At 41.3% G+C, this 20,172-nt stretch overlaps 1 protein-coding gene across 1 annotated transcript in view; it reads left to right on the top strand.

Moving 5' to 3' along the window:
• Positions 1-8,232: 8,232 nt before the first annotated feature.
• Positions 8,233-20,172, top strand: part of EXO1 (exonuclease 1) — a 38,962-nt gene continuing 27,022 nt past the window's right edge. The window contains exons 1-9 of the mRNA XM_049633856.1: positions 8,233-8,319; positions 8,671-9,108; positions 11,045-11,218; positions 12,084-12,203; positions 14,972-15,095; positions 16,091-16,228; positions 17,162-17,374; positions 18,953-19,140; positions 19,715-19,811. Coding sequence (XP_049489813.1) covers positions 11,058-11,218; positions 12,084-12,203; positions 14,972-15,095; positions 16,091-16,228; positions 17,162-17,374; positions 18,953-19,140; positions 19,715-19,811 — 1,041 coding nt within the window. The 5' untranslated portion in view covers positions 8,233-8,319; positions 8,671-9,108; positions 11,045-11,057. The remainder of the gene's footprint in view (positions 8,320-8,670; positions 9,109-11,044; positions 11,219-12,083; positions 12,204-14,971; positions 15,096-16,090; positions 16,229-17,161; positions 17,375-18,952; positions 19,141-19,714; positions 19,812-20,172) is intronic.

The following is a 20,172-nucleotide window of genomic DNA, read 5'->3' as shown; positions in this document are numbered from 1 at the left end:
TTTTAAGGGGAAGTAACATAAAAGTGTGGAAAAGCCATTAATCTAAGGATTAAAATGTCTTTTTCAGAGAGAGAGAGAAATAGCAAGAGAGAGGGAAAGATAGAAAGAGAGGGAGACACAGAATCTGAAGCAGGCTCCAGGCTCTGAGCTGTCAGCACAGAGCCCAATGTGGGGCTTGAACTCATGAGCCATGAGATGATCACCTGAGCCGAAGTGAGACTGTTAACTGACCAAGCCACCCAGGTATCCCAAAAATGTCTTGTTAGATAAAATATTCCGAATCTACCATTTGCTCTGTGGTATTATGTGAGCCCCTGAATGGAGCTAGAAACCTCCTACCTTTTTATGAAAAGGACAAACCTGGACTGTCTCACTAAGTCATTGTGAAAACCAAATAAAAATTGTGTGTGAAGGCCCTCAGCACACTATAGATCACCACACACTATTAAATATTGTGGGCTTTTTTTTTTCACTTAACCAATTATCGAGACATTATATTTGCTTTACGCAAATCCTCTCACTTAATATCCAAAATCCTATGAACCAGTTAACCTAGATCTATTTATCCATTGCAGTTACAGAGAAACTGAAAAATAAGGAGACAAGGAAATTTTTCCCAAGTCAGCTAATTAATAGCTAACAGGTGGTATAGTCCAGATGTGAATCTGAGTAATGCATGTACAGACCTTAAGCTCTTAAGCAAGTGAGGCAGTATGTAAAGGATAACAGAAGGCAGCTAGATATTGATATGCCTATAGATATACAAAAGAACAATGGAAAAATTGGTCACAGATGTTTGGCAAAAATATTTATTAGATTTTAAATGGTGAGATTAAAGCATGTGTTTATCCTCTGCTTCTGAAAATAGAACTGCTGGCTGAGTAAGTGCCCTGGAGGCTGAAAGACCAATAAATGGACAGGAATTCATTATTCTTTCATTCTGACAGCAGCTGCTTCATGCAGAATCTGGCTCTCTAAACACAAGGACCACTCTGCCTCATAATCATTGTGACTCCTTTGTTCAAGCTCAGCCTCTCCATCTTGTATTTCTCCTCACTCAGCAGGCTGTTTCTGGTTGTTTTCTCACTCCGTTGATGTATTCACGTCTGCTTCTTGTTCCAGGTTGTATTTCACTGAGTTTTTCAATACAAGTGTCCCTTCCAGCTATATGGTGAATGAGTGTTCCCCATTAGCTTACCACCTTGGAACTGTTATTCTGACATCCTACTGCAACTCACACCTTCCCACTAAAGTCGAAAAAGCCATATCTATTCTGTGCCTATGGAATGACTGATCCCAAGCTCACCAGGAAAGGGGATAGCATTCTCTGAACTTTTTTTTTTTCCTCATTTTGTTTTCAAAACAAAACCGAAGAGTTGAAGTGTTGAGATGAGTGAGTAACCTTGGGCCATGAAGAAGTCATGGTAACCGTGAGGATCATTGGAGGTGTGATTGCCGCTCCAATGGCAGGAAGAGGAGTTTCCTCAGTCTGAACCACTGGACCCAGTGTGTGTGACTTACTAAAGTCCTCCTCCCAGAATGAAGAGTTAGCTTGGCTGTGATCACAGGGCCCCACTCCACCTACTCTCCTAGCACTCACGTGGCAAGGAAACCCCGAGGGCCTGGGTCAGGAAAAGGCATCTGTTGACCCAGAAATTCTCAGCTGAGATTGTGTCTTCTGTCTTCCTGATTCCACGGCCCCATTACAGCCTGTTCCCAGCTGGAACTGTGTGTCACTCCCCCTGTCCCGGGGCTCCACTGTTTAGTGGGTAACACCAGTTTTCCTCCCTGTAAATCATGGTGAGGGGTATGGGTTTTTGGAGACCTAGGTTTGAACCACATTTGAGTCACATCACATAATAATAGCTTTAGGACTAGGATAAGCTTATCTGCTTCTCTGTGCTTCAGTTTTCTCTTCTGTAAACGGGGCAATAATAGTCATCTTCCAGAGCCATTTTGAGGATTAAATGAGGTAACATACAAAACATGGTAGATTCTAAATAAAAGTTGTTCTTTTCCTTTCTTATTCCCAAAACAACTAAAAAAATTAAAATAATAACTTTGAAAATGTAACAATATCTATGTGCGTGGATAAGCATCTATAATGGCCGTCCAAAGGTAGTGGGTCAAAGCACAGGCTCCAGAGTTAAGCTACATGGGGTTCAGATCCCTTTGTAGTTCTGTTGTTTCATTTGTAAAATGGGGATCATAAATTTACCAACCTCATAGTATTGTTATGAGTGTTTAAACAAGATAAGCAGGTAAAACATACAACAAACTTGAAGGATACTAGGTGCTTCCTAACTGTTATAATTAGTATTCTCATAGTAAAACTTTTATTTAGGGGCACCTGGGTGGCTCAGTCGGTTGAGCGTCTGACTTCGGCTCAGGTCATGATCTCATCAGTTGATGAGTTCGAGCCCACGTCAGGCTCTGTGCTGACAGCTGAGAGCCTAGAGCCTGCTTCAGATTCTGTCTCCCTCTCTCTCTGCCCCTCCCCTGTTCATGCTCTGTCTCTCTCTGTCTCAAAAATAAATAAACATTAAAAAAAAAAAGATTTAAAAAAAAACTTTTATTTAGACAGATAATGTTTATTCTGATGTTTCAATCCCTAAAAGAGAGCTTTGCCAAATATCTATGCCAGCTTCTCTAAAATGCACATTTGGGGATATTATTTGTTGGACTTGTCATTTTGTGTAAATGTATTACATAGAAAGGCCATTTAAAGTGTTTTCTCTCCATAGTAGGGAATGAGAAGCAACATTTATTCTTTCTGCATTTTATGTACTAGATATTCAAATAATGCTTGTGTTGATAACTTTTTGATTGTTCAATTTGACTGTAAAACAGCTTTGAGGGGCGCCTGGGTGGCTCAGTCGGTTGGGCAGCCGACTTCGGCTCAGGTCATGATCTCGCAGTCTGTGAGCTCGAGCCCCGCGTCGGGCTTTGTGCTGACCGCTCAGAGCCTGGAGACTAATCGGATTCTGTGTCTCCCTCTCTCTGACCCTCCCCAATTCATGCTCTGTCTCTCTCTGTCTCAAAAATAAACGGTAAAAAAATAAAAAATAAAATAAAAAATAAACAGCATTGAAAATAGCTACATTATTCAAAGTTCTAAAAATGTCAGTGACTACTTTAGATTCCAGCTGGTAGTTAATTTTAATATTTACTCTCTCATTTATTCAACTGGTATTTACTGGGAGTCTACATGTCAAGCCGTGTTATAGAAGAAAAAAAAAATCTCTACCCCTGTAGAGATTTCATTATAATGGGGTGGAAGATAGTCAATAGACAACTAAAATGCACAAATATGTCAAACTACAATAAGTAACATGGAGGAAAATAAATCAGGGGGAAAAAACTGAGTGTCCCAAGGTAGGGACAGGAATTTAATTTTAATGTAGGTAGCATGGTTAGAGAATGCTTACTGAGAGGAAGTCTATCAGCAAAGGCCTAAGAGAAGTGATGGAGTAAGTCATGTGAATATCTAGAGGAAGAGCATTCTAGGAGGAAGGCCAAAGACCTAGAGGTGGGCATGTACCTGGAATGTTTAAGGAATGGCAAGGATTCTACTGTAGCTAAAATAAAGTAAGCAATTGAATTACTATGTTGTGTGTCAACTACACTCAAATGAAAGATAGATAGATGATGATAGATAGATACATAGATAAATAAAATAAGCAAGAGCAAAGGTAGTAGTTGTTCAAGGAATGGTAAGGACCCTGGTGGGGCTGAAATAGAGTGAGCAAGTGCAAGACTAGTGGGAATTGAAGTCACACACCAAGTCACAAGAATGTTCGTAGGAGCATTATTAATAGCCCAAACCTAGAAACAACTCAGATATCCATCAATGACAGAATGAATTAATTGTACATATATGTAACTGAATTACAAATAAAAATGAAAAAGAAAGAATATAGGTTCTGTCAACAATATGGATGAGTGTCATGATGTTAGGTAAAAGAGGCCAAGTGTTAAAGAATAAAAACTACATAGTTCCAGTTCCATAAACTTTACAAAGAAGACAAAACTAATGTATGCAGTTAGAAGACAGATCATAGTTAACTTTGAGAGGAAAAGAGGTATTTGCAACTGGAAAGGGGGAACAAGGGTCTTCAGGGAGGGCTGAGTGAGGGTAATATGTTATGTTCATCTTGGGAGAACTGGCTTAGCATTTGTGCACCTTTCTGTACATATTTATACATGAATTAAAAACAATACACAATAGTGAACGGAAGAATTTGAGAAAGCAAGAACAGACAATTCTTTTTTTTATCCCCCCACCCCAGACAATCCTGTCAAGACATTTTACCATAAGGGGAGCTGAGAAATGGAACAATGGCAAAAGGGTTATTCTGAGGCTGGGAGAAATAAATGACTGTTTGGGAAACTCCCTTACTCATATTTGCCACGAGAGAGAAACACCTGTCCCATTATTTACTTAACTACGTTTTCTTTAAACTGACTCATTTTCAACTTAAATTTATTTCAAATTATAAGTGTCACTTGCCATAATAGAAGCAACTAAAAATACAAGGAAAGCATGTCATTCACTTGAAATCATTAAAAAATGTAAAAACAAAGAAATGTAAATAAAAATCCATCGAATTGAGCTACCAAAATGAACACTTAAAAACCAGCCCATCAGTCAAAAAACTAGAGCTGTTAATGACCAGAGAGAGGAGCACTGTGTCCCATGTCTTTACAACAATCACCACCATCGTCTTCACCCTTATACTCTAAGCATCCTTTTCATCACACATTCATATTGAGTTCAACAGAGGACCGAAATGAAAATGCAGTCCCCACAACTCTATGACAAAGGATGCTGACTTTCCCAGCACCTCAGGTCATTTTCAGTTCCGTGTCTCCATGGCTTGGACGGAAACTTGGTGCTGAGAAAAAGCCTCCTGTGCTGCCAACAAAAAGAACCCCTGTTCCCACATCTTTTCCTGGAAAGCACTCACTTTTCTATGAGTGGTGGGGGTGGGGGTGCCAGTCTGCTGTGGCTGTAGCAAGCCTACCTTAAACCAGGCAAGGGTAGGGGGACATCACAGAGGGGCCCCTAACAATCACCCCTGTTCCTCATCTTAGAAAACACTGCTCCGTAACAACAGAGGTAGTATTTTCTAAAATAAAAATCAGAATACATGACCTTTCAACAAATTAAAAATCAGAGCTGCAGGGGCTCTGGCTGGCTTAGTTGGTAGAGCATGTGACTCTTGATCTCAGGGTCATGAGTTCAACCCCATGTTGGACATGGACCCTACTTAAAGAAAAAAAAGGGGGAAGAAAGAAAGAAAGAAAGAAAGAAAGGGAAAAAAAAGGTTAAAAATCAGAGCTTCCCAGAAAATCTAGAATGCATAGTGCTGTAGCTAGGACATTCATTTATTAGTCCATAAATTCAGACTTTTTTTTTTTTTATCAATACCAGTGCAAAACACCAGGCATATGAAAATTAGGTTTCCAGATAAAAATAGAGAATACCAAGTTAAATTTGAATTTCAGATAAATATGGATTTTCTAGTCTATGTCCCAAATATCGCAGTAGACATAACTAAAAATGTCTCCTATGTTTGTTTGAAATTCAAATTTCACTGGGTCTATATTATTATTACTTGCTAAATCTAGGGGCAAAGTCCATAAAATAGAGAGTATGAAAAGCATCGGGGCAAAGTGGTCATCACAGGGTGTCTGGGTGCACGTCAGGGAAAATTTCAGAAAGCCGGTAGCATTCAGCAGAGTCTTCAGCTGAGAACTTATGGGCTGTACCATTCACTGCAGATTTTAATAACACACCATCATGGTTTGTTCCTCAACTTTTTCACGAATACATGTTTTGTCTGCATAACTAGATCCTAAGTTGCTTGAGGACAGAGACCATTTCTTTGTGTTCCGCTACCACTAGGATGACAGGCACACCTCGGGCACATTGCCACATGGATTGATTCAAATGGTTTTATCCCCTCAAAAAGTTAAAAACATCCTGTTCAATGAAATCATTTTCAAATTCATGTTTTCTTTTTTAGTTTCAGCCTTCACATGCTGTGGCCAATTCAAACGCTGCAGCCAAGAATCCAGTCTGACACTAAGGAGTCAAATTAGCAGTAAAGGTATGAGCTGTTTACAGTGCAGCCATCTTCTATGTTCGCTTCATGATGGATTCAGCGTGGCTGGAACGGGCACCTTTCTGATGCTTGGGTGTCAGGAAGGGACCCATATGTGGCATATTCTTGGCTGGATCTGATGTATGAAGCAGTTACTACAACTCGATAGTCCAGGGACTGTTAGAACGTTTCTCTACAAACACACCCCACCCACCCTTAAGTTCCTCTCTACCCTATTGCAGTTTGGAACTGACCCCCAGCTTCCCCTACAGTCAGCTCCACGCTGGTCCAGGATGAAGTCTACCCATCGCTGTTGGAAGCACAAGGAAAGGTAACTTTTCTGACCTCCTCTCCTAGCCTCAGCTCTAAAGACCAGACCAGGGAAGGAAGCAGCCCTGAGCACATAACCCAAAAGTGGCACCGTTTCAGCAGTTTCTAAGGGAGAATGTTGGCATGATTGATGTTAAATTGATCATGGAAAGACCTTAAAAGAAGGAGGGAACCACGTAGAGAAGCTCATCAAATGGGGAGCATCTTGTTAAACGTGCTTAATTCTTTCCCATCAGCTCTTTAAATTGAGTAGGAATTATCATTCCTCCCCATCCCTGGATCCAGAACACACTTCGTGGTCTGGTCTAAGGTTCTTTCCCAATTTTTTACCACAGTAGCTCTAAGAGAAGAGGACAGACACAAGGTCTAGAGTGTTACGAGGATAGGAAGGCTCACCCAAGTGATTACCAGAGTCCAAACTGTCTTTAAGTTCTGCAAACCATAAGGCTCATTTCCATGATTATTTGGCAATAAAGATTCCCTCCCGCCCCTGACTTAGGTCAAAGATGAACAAAGCTGGACACCAGATAAAGTGGTAAGGACAGTTTTAATCAGCATTATGCTATTGCAGCAGGATACAGTCCAGCTTTTAACTTTGGTTTGTGTTGAGGTGGTGCAAGGGGAGGGCTGTTTTAAAGAGAGAATGAGGGAGTCGCCTAGGTGGCTCAGTCAGTTAAGCAGGGGACTTTTGATTTCTGCTCAGGTCATGATCTTACAGTTGGTGAGAGGCCCACGTGGTAATGTGTGCTGACAGCTCGGAGTCGGCTTAGTATTCTCTCTCTCCCTGTCACTCTGCCCCTCCCCTGCTTGCACTCTAAATAAATAAACAAACAAACAAACAAACTTAAAAAAAAATAAAATGAAGACAGAGTGAGGGAACAGGGAGGGGTGAATGAGGGCTCAGTAGAGTCCGGGAGGTGAAAAATGACAAAACCCAGGACGGGAGAGTAAGTGAGTCACCTGGGACTGTTACCAGCCTTGTAGAAGTTAGGCTCCTACAGACCCTGGGAGACAGAGACCCTACTATCAGATGTGGGCTGGAACCAGCAGTAAATCCTAGGGATGTGGCCTTGAACTGTTAGAAACTGTGTTAGTGTTTTGTTCAAGTCTTTATGGGCCGAGGAAGGGACCCAGTAGAGAGGAGGGCTCATAGCAGTCTGGGCTGAGTGTGGTCAAGAAGCAACTCTTTGTCACTTCCTAGTGACAATGACATTGATTACTAACCGCTCTCCCCCCCCCCCCAAAGTCTACAGGAAGGGCCCCCCCACCCCAAAGTCTACAGGAAGGGTCCAAAAAATATAACCCAAGAGGCATCTTGTTTCCCTGGAGCCCACCGCGCATCTGTCTCTGAAGAGCCTCGGGATTTACAGCACACCACAGAAATTAAGGGAGACTAATTTGCAGCAGGATCTTTTTCAGGCTTAAAAAACTCCACACAAACACGCGATGGCGCTCTTTAAACCTTAGCAGACCCGACCTGAAGGCCGCAATCAGCAGAGAACTACAACTCCCAGCAGCGCCGGCGAGTGAAAATTACCAACTTCCGGGGACTGTTTCCCGTGGGTCAGCTGCTCCAGCTCCACCCGCGCCATCGGAAGGCAGCACAGTATGCAGGCGGGAGGCGGCGGCCGGGGTCGCGGAGTCGCAGGGTCGCAGGGTCTCAGGGTCTCAGGGTCGGGGCCGCCGTCGCTTCCACGAGGAGCGAGGCTCACGTCCCGGAAGTGGAGGCCAAGAGAAGCGGCGCCGCGGAGGGGCGTTCTGGCGTCACTTCCGCTGGGGCGGGGCCTCGGGCTCTCCCGCGCAAATTGAAAAGTCTTTGGTGCCCGGCTGCCACCAGGCCCTCTGTGTTCCGAGCCGCCTGCCTCGGGCGAGCTGGCCCAGGGTGAGTTGGGCGCGTCGGGGGTGGGTTTCGGAGCCCCTTCACGGCTCCCTTGGGGCGGACGGGGAGAGCCCTGCCCGGAGAGGGAGCGGAGCGGGCTACGCGTGGGCGTCCTCTCGGGACTCCTGTCTTCCAGCACGGGGGGATGGGTCCGGCGAGGTCTTCCCGGCCCGGCCGCAGAGTCCCGAGTGCATATCGCGGTGCAGGCCGGCCCGGGGCTGCCCTTCGGGAGGGCAGGGAGGGTCCGCGAGCGCAGGCTCCTGCGTGCGGGACTCCTGCAGGGCTGCCGCCGACCTAGCAGTCTCCCCCGGCGTTTAAATGTGGAAAGTGAACTGTCTTCTTGATGTCGTGCAGGCGAAAGGAAGCGTGTTCTCTGGAATGGGCTTGCGGGCCGCTTGTGCACAGCCTGTGAACAGGAGTGGGGCGGCGAGGTCGCCGGTGTTGTAGCTGGCGTGCCGCTGGCGGGCGCCCTGAGATGATGCCTGCGCAGCGGCCCCCGGCCATTCCCACCACGCTCCAGAGGAAACGTTTATGCGAGCGTATTTACCCAGCTTAGAAGAGACATCAGCTTCACAGAATGTGTGTTACGTCAGTTTTCCTCAAAGTGGAAGAAAACTCTTTTTAGAGGCATTGTCTGAGAGGTGGGAGGCTGATTGTTTTTCTCAAACTGCGGCTTGAGGAGCACCTGCAGCCAGATTACCTGGATTTAAACGTCGGAATCCCCCCACCTGGCTCCGCAGCTGGTGAATGCGCTGCTGAACTAGAGCATCCGAGTTTTGATACAGCATCAAGGTGAGGCTGACTTGCCACCCTGTGCTTTCTTCCTTTCCTTCCAAACGTAGTTTGGTGGGAGAGGTTGATGTTAGGAAACACCAAGCAGCTGTTCAGCCTCATTGCTTTCAGTTTTTATCATGAGGAGTGGGAGTGGGGGGGGTGGGTAGGCCGGCTGACCCTTAAACAACAAGGGATTGAACTGTGAGGGTCCACGACAAACAGATTTTTTTCGATACAGTACAGTACTGGTGAAGTTCCTGGGTGATGGTGTGGTGGTCCAGAGCTGATGGCCAAGAAAGAATTCTTGAAGAAGTCTTTGGTACAAAAAGATGATTTTATTGAAGCACAGGGACAGGACCCATGGGCAGGAAGAGCTGCACTGGGGTAACTTTGGGGGTAACTGATTATATCCCCTCAGGTTGGGAGAGGGTTAAGGATAGGGTAGGTCTCTAAGGAATTTTGGAAGCAAGGTTACCAGGACCTTGAGCTGCTGTTAGGAAAATGCCATTAATTACTGCAATAATACCTGGGATTAGTAAAACCTGGGACCCTTCAGATGCATGTCAGGGGAGGTCATAAGCTTGGAGTATGATTGCCAGCATATATCTTGGGGGAGTTGAGATGAAGGACATTTCCCAAGGAATTTTTATGCTAAACTGACAGTGTCCTCCAGGTTGGGATAATGTTAAGCTAAGATTACCTTTTGCCCCTAGGAAAGATTACCTTTTGTCATCATCAAGGCAGCTGAGCTCCTTTACTGTTTCAAGGACTTGTCAATGGTCTGTAAGCAGTAAGGGAATTTAATTTTTCGTTTGCCTTAGTTTCCCACATCACCATGGCAAGCACTTACACCCCTTTCCTTTGTTCTTGGGTAGCCAGGAGGTCTGAGGAATATCACACACATTCCACCTGGCGGGGGTGGGGCGGGTGCTAATAGCCTGTACTTAGCCCTCAGCTTGGCCCACAGTCCCTCGGCAGTACTGTAAGTGTGGCTTATGGTTTTCTTAACATTTTCGTCTCTCTAGCTTACTATAAGAATACAGTATATAACACATGTAACATATGAAATATATGTTAACTGACTTTATGTTATTGGTGAGGCTTTAAGTTTGGGGGGAGTCAAAAGGCATATGTGGATTTTTGACTGGGTAGGGGTGGGTGCAAATAATCCCCCTCCTTGTCCAGAATTTCTGTATAGAAGGGACTTAGGGGCTTCTTTCTGGGCGGGACAGGGTAGGAAGTGAAAGAAGCATTCGTCTGAAATCAGTATTTTGCACAGCAAGCACACTTTCACATTTCTTTGGAGTAACTTTCAGAGAGTCTGATGGAGTTGTCGCTGGGCACCATTGCTGCTTATTAACAGAATGTTGGTTGCTTGGAATAAGACATTCTGATGGCAGCGAATTTAAGTCCTAAAAATGTACCAATTTACTTCTGTAATTCTGTTTATTTTCTCAGTTGAAATGTCTACTTTCCTTCTGTTTGGAGTTTCCACTCCTACGCTGATGTGCATGCTGGCTCTTAACATGCTTGTGTAGAGGCGCTGTGATGCCTTAGCATGCACGGTTTTGTGGCTTTTAGCAATGCCTTTTTGGAGAGAGAGAGAGAGAGAGAGAGACTCATGCTCTTTTAGCACTTTCTGTGTGCCTAGTAGTGTGTTAACAGCTTGAAACATACATGATGATTCCAAGTGAGAAAGCACTTTGGAAAGAATAAATGTTAAGGAACTATCAAGTGACATTAGAGTTAGTGTTAGCGATTAGTGAAAGTATTCTAGATTATGGAAATTGTTGGCAGGGAGGAGCCCAATTGAGTATTAAAGAGGTGATTCTCAAATAAGCAATAACAGTCGCTATATCAATTTCTGATCTCTTCTTATTTTTCTAAACCTTTTGGATAAATATGTTTTGCTTTGAATATTGCTGTTTTCTCTTTCTCCCCTTGTATCATGCAGTTAACTTGGCACAATGGGGATACAAGGATTACTGCAATTTATCAAAGAAGCTTCTGAACCAATCCACGTGAGGAAGTATAAAGGACAGGTAGTAGCTGTGGATACATATTGCTGGCTTCACAAAGGAGCTATTGCTTGTGCTGAAAAACTAGCCAAAGGTGAACCTACTGATAAGTAAGTCTGCACCTTGTATTAACTCTTTGCCAGTTAAGACTGAGACTTATATTAAATATCCTTTTGTTCATAAATGAGGGAAGTTGTGATGTAGCTCTTTTTGTCCAGTTAATTGCTTTGCCAGAATAGAGCACTAAATGCAATACCTGATCCTTGTTTGGATCCTGGACCGTTGCAGGGTAGGATGTAGCAATGCTGTGCTGCAGCCAACTCATCCAAGTTCACAGCGCATCACCGTCTTCTCCCAGTTCAGCATTCCGTGACCCCGCATTGGTAGTTTATCCACCGTTGTAATACATTCATGTCCGGGAAATGGACAGATGCTACGGAACAGGCGCCTCCTCTCGCCAAACTGGTTGTTAAATCTTCACCAGAACACACTGGTTATAAGAGCTGTTGAGACAGTTGGACAAAGTTTAGTACAGACTGTATGTGAGATGATATTTTGTTGCTGTTAAATTTCTTGGGTGTGATAATGGTATGGTTGAAGGGATCAGGTATTTATTGTACTATTCTTTCAACTTTTCAGTAGATTTGAAATTTTTCAAAGCAAAAAAAAAAAAATGGAAAAAAGGCAAGATTTGGAACCACAAAATATCAGAACTGGAAGGGATGTCAAAGCCTTTTAATCTGTAGATGGGAATGTCAATAACTCATCAGCTGTCACATAGCCCGTTAGGATCCAAGGCAGGATTTGAACCCTGAAGCCTAAATTAGAGTTTCCATGTCCTGTGAAAACATTTTGCTTTAAAAAAAGAAAAGAAAGAAAAAAACTTCCCTGTTCATAATCCATCTCCTCTGGTTTTAAAGAGTATTACTTTATAATACACAATGCACCTAAAATTTTTTTTCTTTATTTTCATAGGTATGTAGGATTTTGTATGAAATTTGTAAATATGTTACTCTCTCATGGGATCAAGCCTATTCTTGTATTCGATGGATGTACTTTACCTTCTAAAAAGGAAGTGGAAAAGTCTAGAAGAGAGTAAGCTGATTCTCTATTCACTCTAATTGCGTTAAGGTCTGATGCTATAGTCTATACCAATTTTCTTGAATTTTAATTTATTGAGGCTTGCTTCATAGCCTAGTACTTCAACAAATTTCTTGAAATGTTTCATGTGTGCTAGAAAGGAATATGTATTTTGAGTTATTAAGAGGAAGACTGGTTATCCAGTAAGTCAAGCTTATTGATTATGGTGCTCAAATCTATCTTTGCTGTTTTGTTTGGTTTTGGTCGTGGGGGGGTGGGGGTAGTGGAATTGTCAATTACGTTATAGTTCTGATCATTTTTGTTTTATTTTGAAGCTATTTTATTGGTTGCATTCAAGTTTAGAATTAGTTACATTCTTGTGGTAACTGTTTTACTAGTGACTCTTAGTCCCTAGTTTTGCTTTTTTGTTCTAAAGTCTTCTGTCCGATTATAACCGTAGCCATAACTTTTCCTTCTATATTCCCACTGTCTTTTTTTATTTGTTTACCTACAGCTTACTACTTCATTGGTTTTAAGGTTTGTCTCTTACAAAGAACACATTACTATGTTTTGTTTTTGTTTTTTTATCCATTCTGTCAATCTTTGCCATTTTTTGAAAAAAAAATTTTTTTTTTAAGTTTATTTATCTATTTTGAGGGAGACAGAGCACGAGCAGGGAAGGGGCAGAGAGAGAGAATTCCAAGCAGGCTCCACGCTGCCAGCACAGAGCCAAATGGCAGGGCTCAAACTCCTGAAACTGTGACATCATGACCTGAGCTGAAACCACGACTCAGACTACTCAACCGGCTAAGCCACCTAAGTGCCCCTGAAAATCTTTTAAATGGAGAGTTTATTCTTTTCACATTGACCATTAATTACTAATATATTTTAATACATTGTTTCTCTTACTTGGTATTTTATATTTGTCCATCTCTCTCTTTTTTTGGGGGGGGAGGTTAACCCCTGCCTTGCTTGACTTCTGGATTGTTTTTTCTACCTTTATTGTCTCTTGTTTCTAGTTGAAAAGTAATGTCTTCTATTTCCCTTAATAGTTAACCCAGAAATTTTATCATTCATGTTTAACTTCACATATTCTAGTAAGTTTCTAACAACAGGCCTCAGAAAGAACTTCTGTATTTTAATAAAACAGGTATCCTCCCCATATTCATCTGCTCTCATTGTCCCTCCCCCCCACACCCCCACTCCCATCTGTGTTTCTAGGTCCCAGAGTCCTTGTGTTGTATAGGAAAGACCCCTGGGCTTAGTTGTTGGAGCTAGTGTGAACCCCTGGGCTTAGTTGTTGGAGCTAGTGTGAATCACACCCAGACAGAAGAAAGCCTCGCTGAGGGAGCCATCTGTTAGGGTGCTGCTGTCCTGGCTGTGCTCTCTCTCAGCCTAGATAGGTTAGAGAGAGTTTTTCAGACCTAGGTTTTGGAACCTAGCTGTACTTGGAGGGCTCTGATTCACATACAGAGTCAAATCAGTTTCATGCTGGAGGGTTCTGATTCTTAAAGCCAGAACTTTATAAAGACTGTTTATAAAGGAATAACTGAAACTGTGTGAGCCCACGTTCTATTACAAATAATGTACAGTTTACCAAATACACTCTCAATAAAAGTTAGTTCATTCTAGGTTAGTTCTGAAAGGATTAATGACAGACCTAAACCAGAGCGGCTGAGAGACTAGTCCAAACCACATCCTACCCGGGTGTCGCCCACCGGGTCTTAATTCTAATTGCAGATACTTACTAATTTTCTCTTGCTAAGCTCAAGAATGGCTAAAAACATGTCTCAGCTGCCTGTCTCTGTCCTGCATATTCTTTTTGTCTTTATAAGATCAGCTTTTTCTGTGCCACTGTAGCAGTGAGAGGGGGCGCTTAAAATCCTTTCCTACAAGTCTCTTCCTCCATGGAGCCCAGTCTGTGGAACTAGGGTATTTGTATATGTATGCGCACATTTACCTAAAGATAAAAACCTCATAAGTTCAGACTGATTCTTCCAAGTCAAACTCAGGACTCAGGGTTTTTACCTCTTCTGCAGTGTATCTTCACCTCCTTTCTTCATACCTAGAATCCTTATTTTCAAGGGTAAAGGGATGACGAAGTTGGAGTATCTTATAATTACTCCTTTGTTCTATCCCAAAATAAATGCACGTATTTTATTATACTCAAGAATAGATTCAGAATAAAATACTGATACCCCTACCAATATGATTATTGAAAACGGTTAAAATTTCTTTCTCCTTTTGCATATGCTTTCTTCCCATTTAAAAATAGTGGTTCCATACTGTTAGAACGTGTGTTATCACTGTCTCCCTGTTTAACCTGTATTTAGTATTCTACAAATTACCACATACTTGATTATTATTGACAGTTTTTATGCAGATGTTATTTTGGTTTTTCTGAAATTTGTTGTCTAGTAGATTCCACAGAAAAGCTCAGAAACAGTATTTCTCAAGTTCTTTATATTCCATAAAGGTGCACCCTTTATACTTAAAAGTTTTGATGGTATAAAACCCTTGATTCATATTTTCTTAAGTGTCTTAATTACTGCATTTTCCTTTGACATAAAGCGTGATGTAAAAAAGTCTGAGGATACGCTTGTGTGTGCGTACATGATAAATCACCTGTGTTCTTTTTGACTCGAAGCCCAAAAGATCCAGATTAATGTTCTCAAGCACCTGGTACACACTGTCCAATGAGTCAAAGTTTATTTTTTTTCCCCTAGGAAAATTTCTTGAATTTCTTGAAGTCAGCCTCTTAATATTTTTTTTTCCCCTTGCAGAAGACGACAAGCCAATCTTCTTAAGGGAAAGCAGCTTCTTCGTGAGGGGAAGGTTTCAGAAGCCAGAGAATGTTTTACCCGTTCCATCAATATCACACATGTGATGGCCCACAAAGTCATTAAAGTAAGCCCAATAGGAAATGAAGCCAAAGAGAACAAATGGCCAACTTCATCGAAGCTAGTTATGAGTTGTATATTGATGGGAGAGCAAGAAAATGAAGGGAGGGAAATTACTTTCGGTCTAACCTCAAGGAAGTGGCAGGTCTCAGGAAGAGGAAGCAGGATCTTTTGACAGAGAAGAGTCCACCAGTCTCCAGGGGGAGAAATCCTAAGGACTAAGAGACACTCTCCCTTTTTAGATAAGTGACTTAATGAGCTCCATGGGCACCTTGTTCCATAGAGACGGAAGAGTTAATTCCTGGAGCATCAGTCTCACCCCACTGCCCTGTAGTCTTCAACATGTATAACTTTCACTTCTGTAGGCCGTCAGGTCTGTAGAACCAGCCTCACTGACTCCAGAACTCTCCGACCCTAGTCTTCCTCAATCAGCTTCTGCTTAAAAGCATCTTACAACCATAGACCTACTTCAATGGCCCAAAGTCCCAGCCCTCACTTACCCTCCTTCAGGCCTCTGTTCAAACTGCTTGGTAAACAAATAGGAAAATAAATATAGTGATTAAATTCTGTAGTTTTATCAAAACAGTGTCAGGTAGACTTTTGTAGTGTGAAAAGAAAATATATTTTCATAGGGAAAATACATCCAGAGCTCCAAACAAATGTCTTATATGCTTTTGGAGCATAGCCATTCTGAAGATGCAAGCTTTCTACAACTTGAAATAATTAAAGTTATCTGGCTTCTATTTTTTTTTTCTCCCTCTGAATGTACAGCTATTTTCTCCAAATTTATAAAGTGATTTTTTTAAAAAAGAATTTTTTAAATTCTTTGTGGCTATATGATTAGTTCAATATTTGCTAGGACTAAAAGTAGAAACACTTCAAAGGAAATGATTTCTGAAAACAATTATCAGCATGTGCATGTCGAGGCTGGTAGTGAAACAGGAAATTGTTCAGTGCTCTCCAGATGCCATCCTGGAGATTGACCATGATCCTCTCTGGCAGGCTGCCCGGTCCCAGGGAGTAGATTGTCTTGTGGCTCCATACGAAGCAGACGCGCAGCTGGCCTATCTTAACAAAGCTGGTATTGTACAAGCCATAATCACAGAGGACTCTGATCTCCTCGCTTTTGGCTGTAAAAAGGTACTTTACTACTACATACTGTTTTCTGTGCAGTTGGCAATGGTGTAAATCAGGGCACTAAGGTTTTTCTTTTCCAGGAATCATCACTTTATTTAATACCTACAGTTAATATCTACTTTACAATGTTAATAATTATTTTATTTAAAATGCAGGGTTTTGCTGCTTGACATTTGTGTAATCTGGACACTTTTTCAGAGTAAGCTCTTACGGTTAAAAGGTTTTGTTTTATCCGAATTCTTCAGTAGAGTGTAGACTTGCTATTCTTATTTTTGGTAATAATTTATATGCTTTATTTTTTTTCAACTAGGTGAGGTAAATAACTTACCTAACAGGATGTTTTGCAGTTACTTAGAATTATGTATAAAAAAAACTGTTTAATGGAAAATTTTATCATGACATAGTAAGGGAGGATTAAGATACAAAACTATAAGATGATCTCATTTTTGTTACTGCCAATGTTATTCATATTATCTACATATTTTATAGATGACTAGAAGGATCTGTTGAAGGGTTAATGTTGGGTAACAGTGACAAATGAGAGGTGTCAGGCAACTTTGGTTTCCTTCTTCCTGAATTTCCCTGTTTTCCAAATTCTCTACAATGAACATGTATTACTCTAAGAGAAAGGATTTCTGTATGGATTGTTATTTGATCGCCATGACAACTCTGAATGTCAGTAGGGGGTAAGAGACACTCTTTCTACCAGAGTCAGGGCAAGGGAGTCCTGGTGCAGGACCCTATCTAGACATAGTGTATGTTTCAGTTTAATTTATTTACAAATTGCACAGTGATTACCTGGCCTATCTCTCTTCTCAATGTGATGCTAAATAACAAGAAAGAATTCTTAGGAATATTACAATGGGTTAGATCACGAAACATTAAAATGACCCTTACAGGTACTTAGGTATTTAACAATTTCCCTTCCTTTTGAAGGTGATTTTAAAAATGGACCAGTTTGGAAATGGACTAGAAATTGACCAGGCTCGGCTGGGAATGTGCAGGCAGCTTGGGGATGTGTTCACCGAGGAGAAGTTCCGGTATATGTGCATACTTTCAGGCTGTGACTACCTCTCCTCACTGCGTGGGATCGGGTTAGCAAAGGCCTGCAAAGTGCTCAGACTAGCCAATAATCCGGATATTGTAAAGGTGGGAGTGATTCACCAAGTGCCATATTCAGTTTCCAAACCATTTCTTCCATCATAGATACACCCCTCAGAATATGAATTTTAAATATTCTATCCTGTCAACAGCCCATGTTATGTCATTGAAAGGAAAAAATGACTAAAACACTAGAATTTTGTTTTTGGCAACTGATGGACCTGTTTTAAGCAATTGACAAATTTTTTAAATGAAGACTTATATAAAGAGACTTAAGGGTAAAGTGTTCTAGATAAAATTAATGTTAAAATTATCTTTCAGTTTCTGTCCTATTGTCTGTTGTAAGTGGTTCTCAAACTTTTTGGTCCACTTAACGCTCTTTTTTTTGTTTGTTTTTTTAATTTTTTTAAGTTTATTTATTTATTTTGACAGAGAACAGAGCACACAAGCAGGGGAGAGGCATAAAGAGAAAATCCCCAAGACTTTGCGTGCTAGCAGCACAGAGCCCGATGTGAGGCTCGAACTCACAAACTGAGATCATGACCTGAGCCAAAGTCAAGAGCTGACACTCAACTGATTGAGCCACCCAGGCGCCCCACCACTTACACTCTTAAAAGCTCTTCGTGGCAATAATTTTTGTTTAATGGGTTATAGCTATTGATATTTACTGAATGAAATTCAAACAAAACTAAAATGTTTATTAATTTAAAATTAACAATAATAAATTCATGGGGCACCTGGGAGGCTCAGTCAGTTAAGTGTCCAACTCTTAATTGCAGCTCAGGTCATGATTCATGGTTTGTAAGATCAAGCCCCACATCGGGCTCTGTGCTGACAGTGCAAAGCCTCTTTGGGATTCTTGCTCTTGCTCTCACTCTCAACATATATAGCATATTCTAAAGAAAAATAGCCGTGTCTTCTAAAAACATGAAAATGACAGGAACTGCACATTTATGTAAATCTCTAACATGGCTTGATAGGAGACAGCTGAGTTCTCACATCTACATCCTCATACAATCTGATGCAATATCATGTGCAGGGTATCCTCTGGAAAACTGAGACTCCTCCATCACCACTCTGTCATTTCCCAGATAGCTTTACCTTAAAAAATAAGTATATGTTAAGCTAATTTCCACCACCCGCCTTGGGCAGTTCTCATCAGGAGTTGGTAGTAGAGCTGGGATTGGAGCCGTGGGCACTAACTAGCCTGTGACTCCCGGGCCACTGATTCTCACTCTCTGGCTCTTCACCTGTGAGTGTGATGCGATGATGACTCCATTTTTAATTCTCAGGTTTTGTGTGTTGTTTTGCTTTTTTAGATAAAAGGGACTTTGAGGGTGAGGAATGTGTCTTAACATCACACATGGGAATATAAACTTGACGTTGTAACTGAATTGTTCATTCTTTGGGTTAACAGAAAAAGCAAAGAAGATACTGTCATAGAGACAATTTTTAGTACTGTAACATGATTGTGTTTTCTGGTAGAGGTTTTTAATGTAGATAAAATTAGTTGATTTTCTGTCTCGCCTCAGCCTCCTGTAATGTGAACCAGTTGGTCTTGGAGATGATACATTCCCTATTCTGTATTTGTAGATAACCAGTAAATATTTTTACATCCATTATTAGGTCATCAAGAAAATTGGACACTATCTTAAGATGAATATAACGGTACCAGAAGATTACATCAAAGGATTTATTCGGGCCAACAATACCTTTCTTTATCAGCTAGTTTTTGATCCCATCAAAAGGAAACTCATCCCTCTGAATGCATATGAAGACGACATTGATCCTGAAACACTGAGCTACGCTGGGCAGTATCCTTTCTGAACCAGAATAGAATTTTGTATTTCTTTCTTATTTTTATGGAGATATTTTTAGTGAAACATTCAGTAAAAAGCCTGTAAATTGTTTTCTGCTTTCTTTTTTATAGTGAAGCCTATCTTTTGTTAATTTTAAATACCATGCTGGTGAAAATTTAGAGCAGCTTTTTGTTTATAACTTGCTAATTACTTGGGTTGACTTGACAGAAACATGTACCGAGTCAGTCACTTAAGGTACCCATGGCAAGGGTGGCATTTCTCGGCAAACAAGCTCGATTTATTAGGAGGGCCATCCTGAGCACGTGTGCACACCGTGTGCCCTGCTCCTAACCCGGGCTACATACACTCAGTGTGGTTCAGAGCCCTGGGTCACATATGTGATCTACTAGTGACAAGTAGACACTAGTGAACGACACCTGTGGTTTCAGGAATGCTGAAGGTAGAAAGTCAGGATCTGCTGGAGCCCTAAACCTGAGCATTTTCTGCAACGATAGGAAACACTTTTCTATCGTAGTTACACTCATTTGGTTGTTAATGAAAGCATTTTTCCTTAATCTTACCAACCTAGGTATTTTGATGATTCCATAGCTCTTCAAATAGCACTTGGAAATAAAGATATAAATACTTTTGAACAGATCGATAACTACAATCCAGACATTGCTACGGTAACGTCTTAATGAGTTTTTTTTTTTAAGTGACTTCACTTTTAGAGAGCATGTTTTAGTTATGTCTTAGGAACTGTGACTAAAGGCAAATCTTCATGTAATAAACATCTTCTAAGGATTGCTGTATCCCAGCTGTTTGCACAATGTGGGTTTAAAACAACTTGATGCTAGAGAAATTGTCTGTCTTAGAACATAGGTATATTGGTTAATTTCCTTAAGTTAAAAAGCAATCACATGATATATTACCAGACCTTTAGATGTGAACATTTCTTTTGTGTCTACAAGCCTCTCTTCTCATCCCATTCCATCCCATTCCATTCCATCCCATTCCATCCCATTCCATCCCATTCCATCCCATTCC

The sequence above is a fragment of the Panthera uncia genome, chromosome F1, assembly GCF_023721935.1.
Source record: "Panthera uncia isolate 11264 chromosome F1, Puncia_PCG_1.0, whole genome shotgun sequence".
Classification (NCBI taxonomy): domain Eukaryota; kingdom Metazoa; phylum Chordata; class Mammalia; order Carnivora; family Felidae; genus Panthera; species Panthera uncia.
Note: the sequence above shows the minus strand (reverse complement) of the source record. Positions and strands in the feature narration are given on the sequence as shown.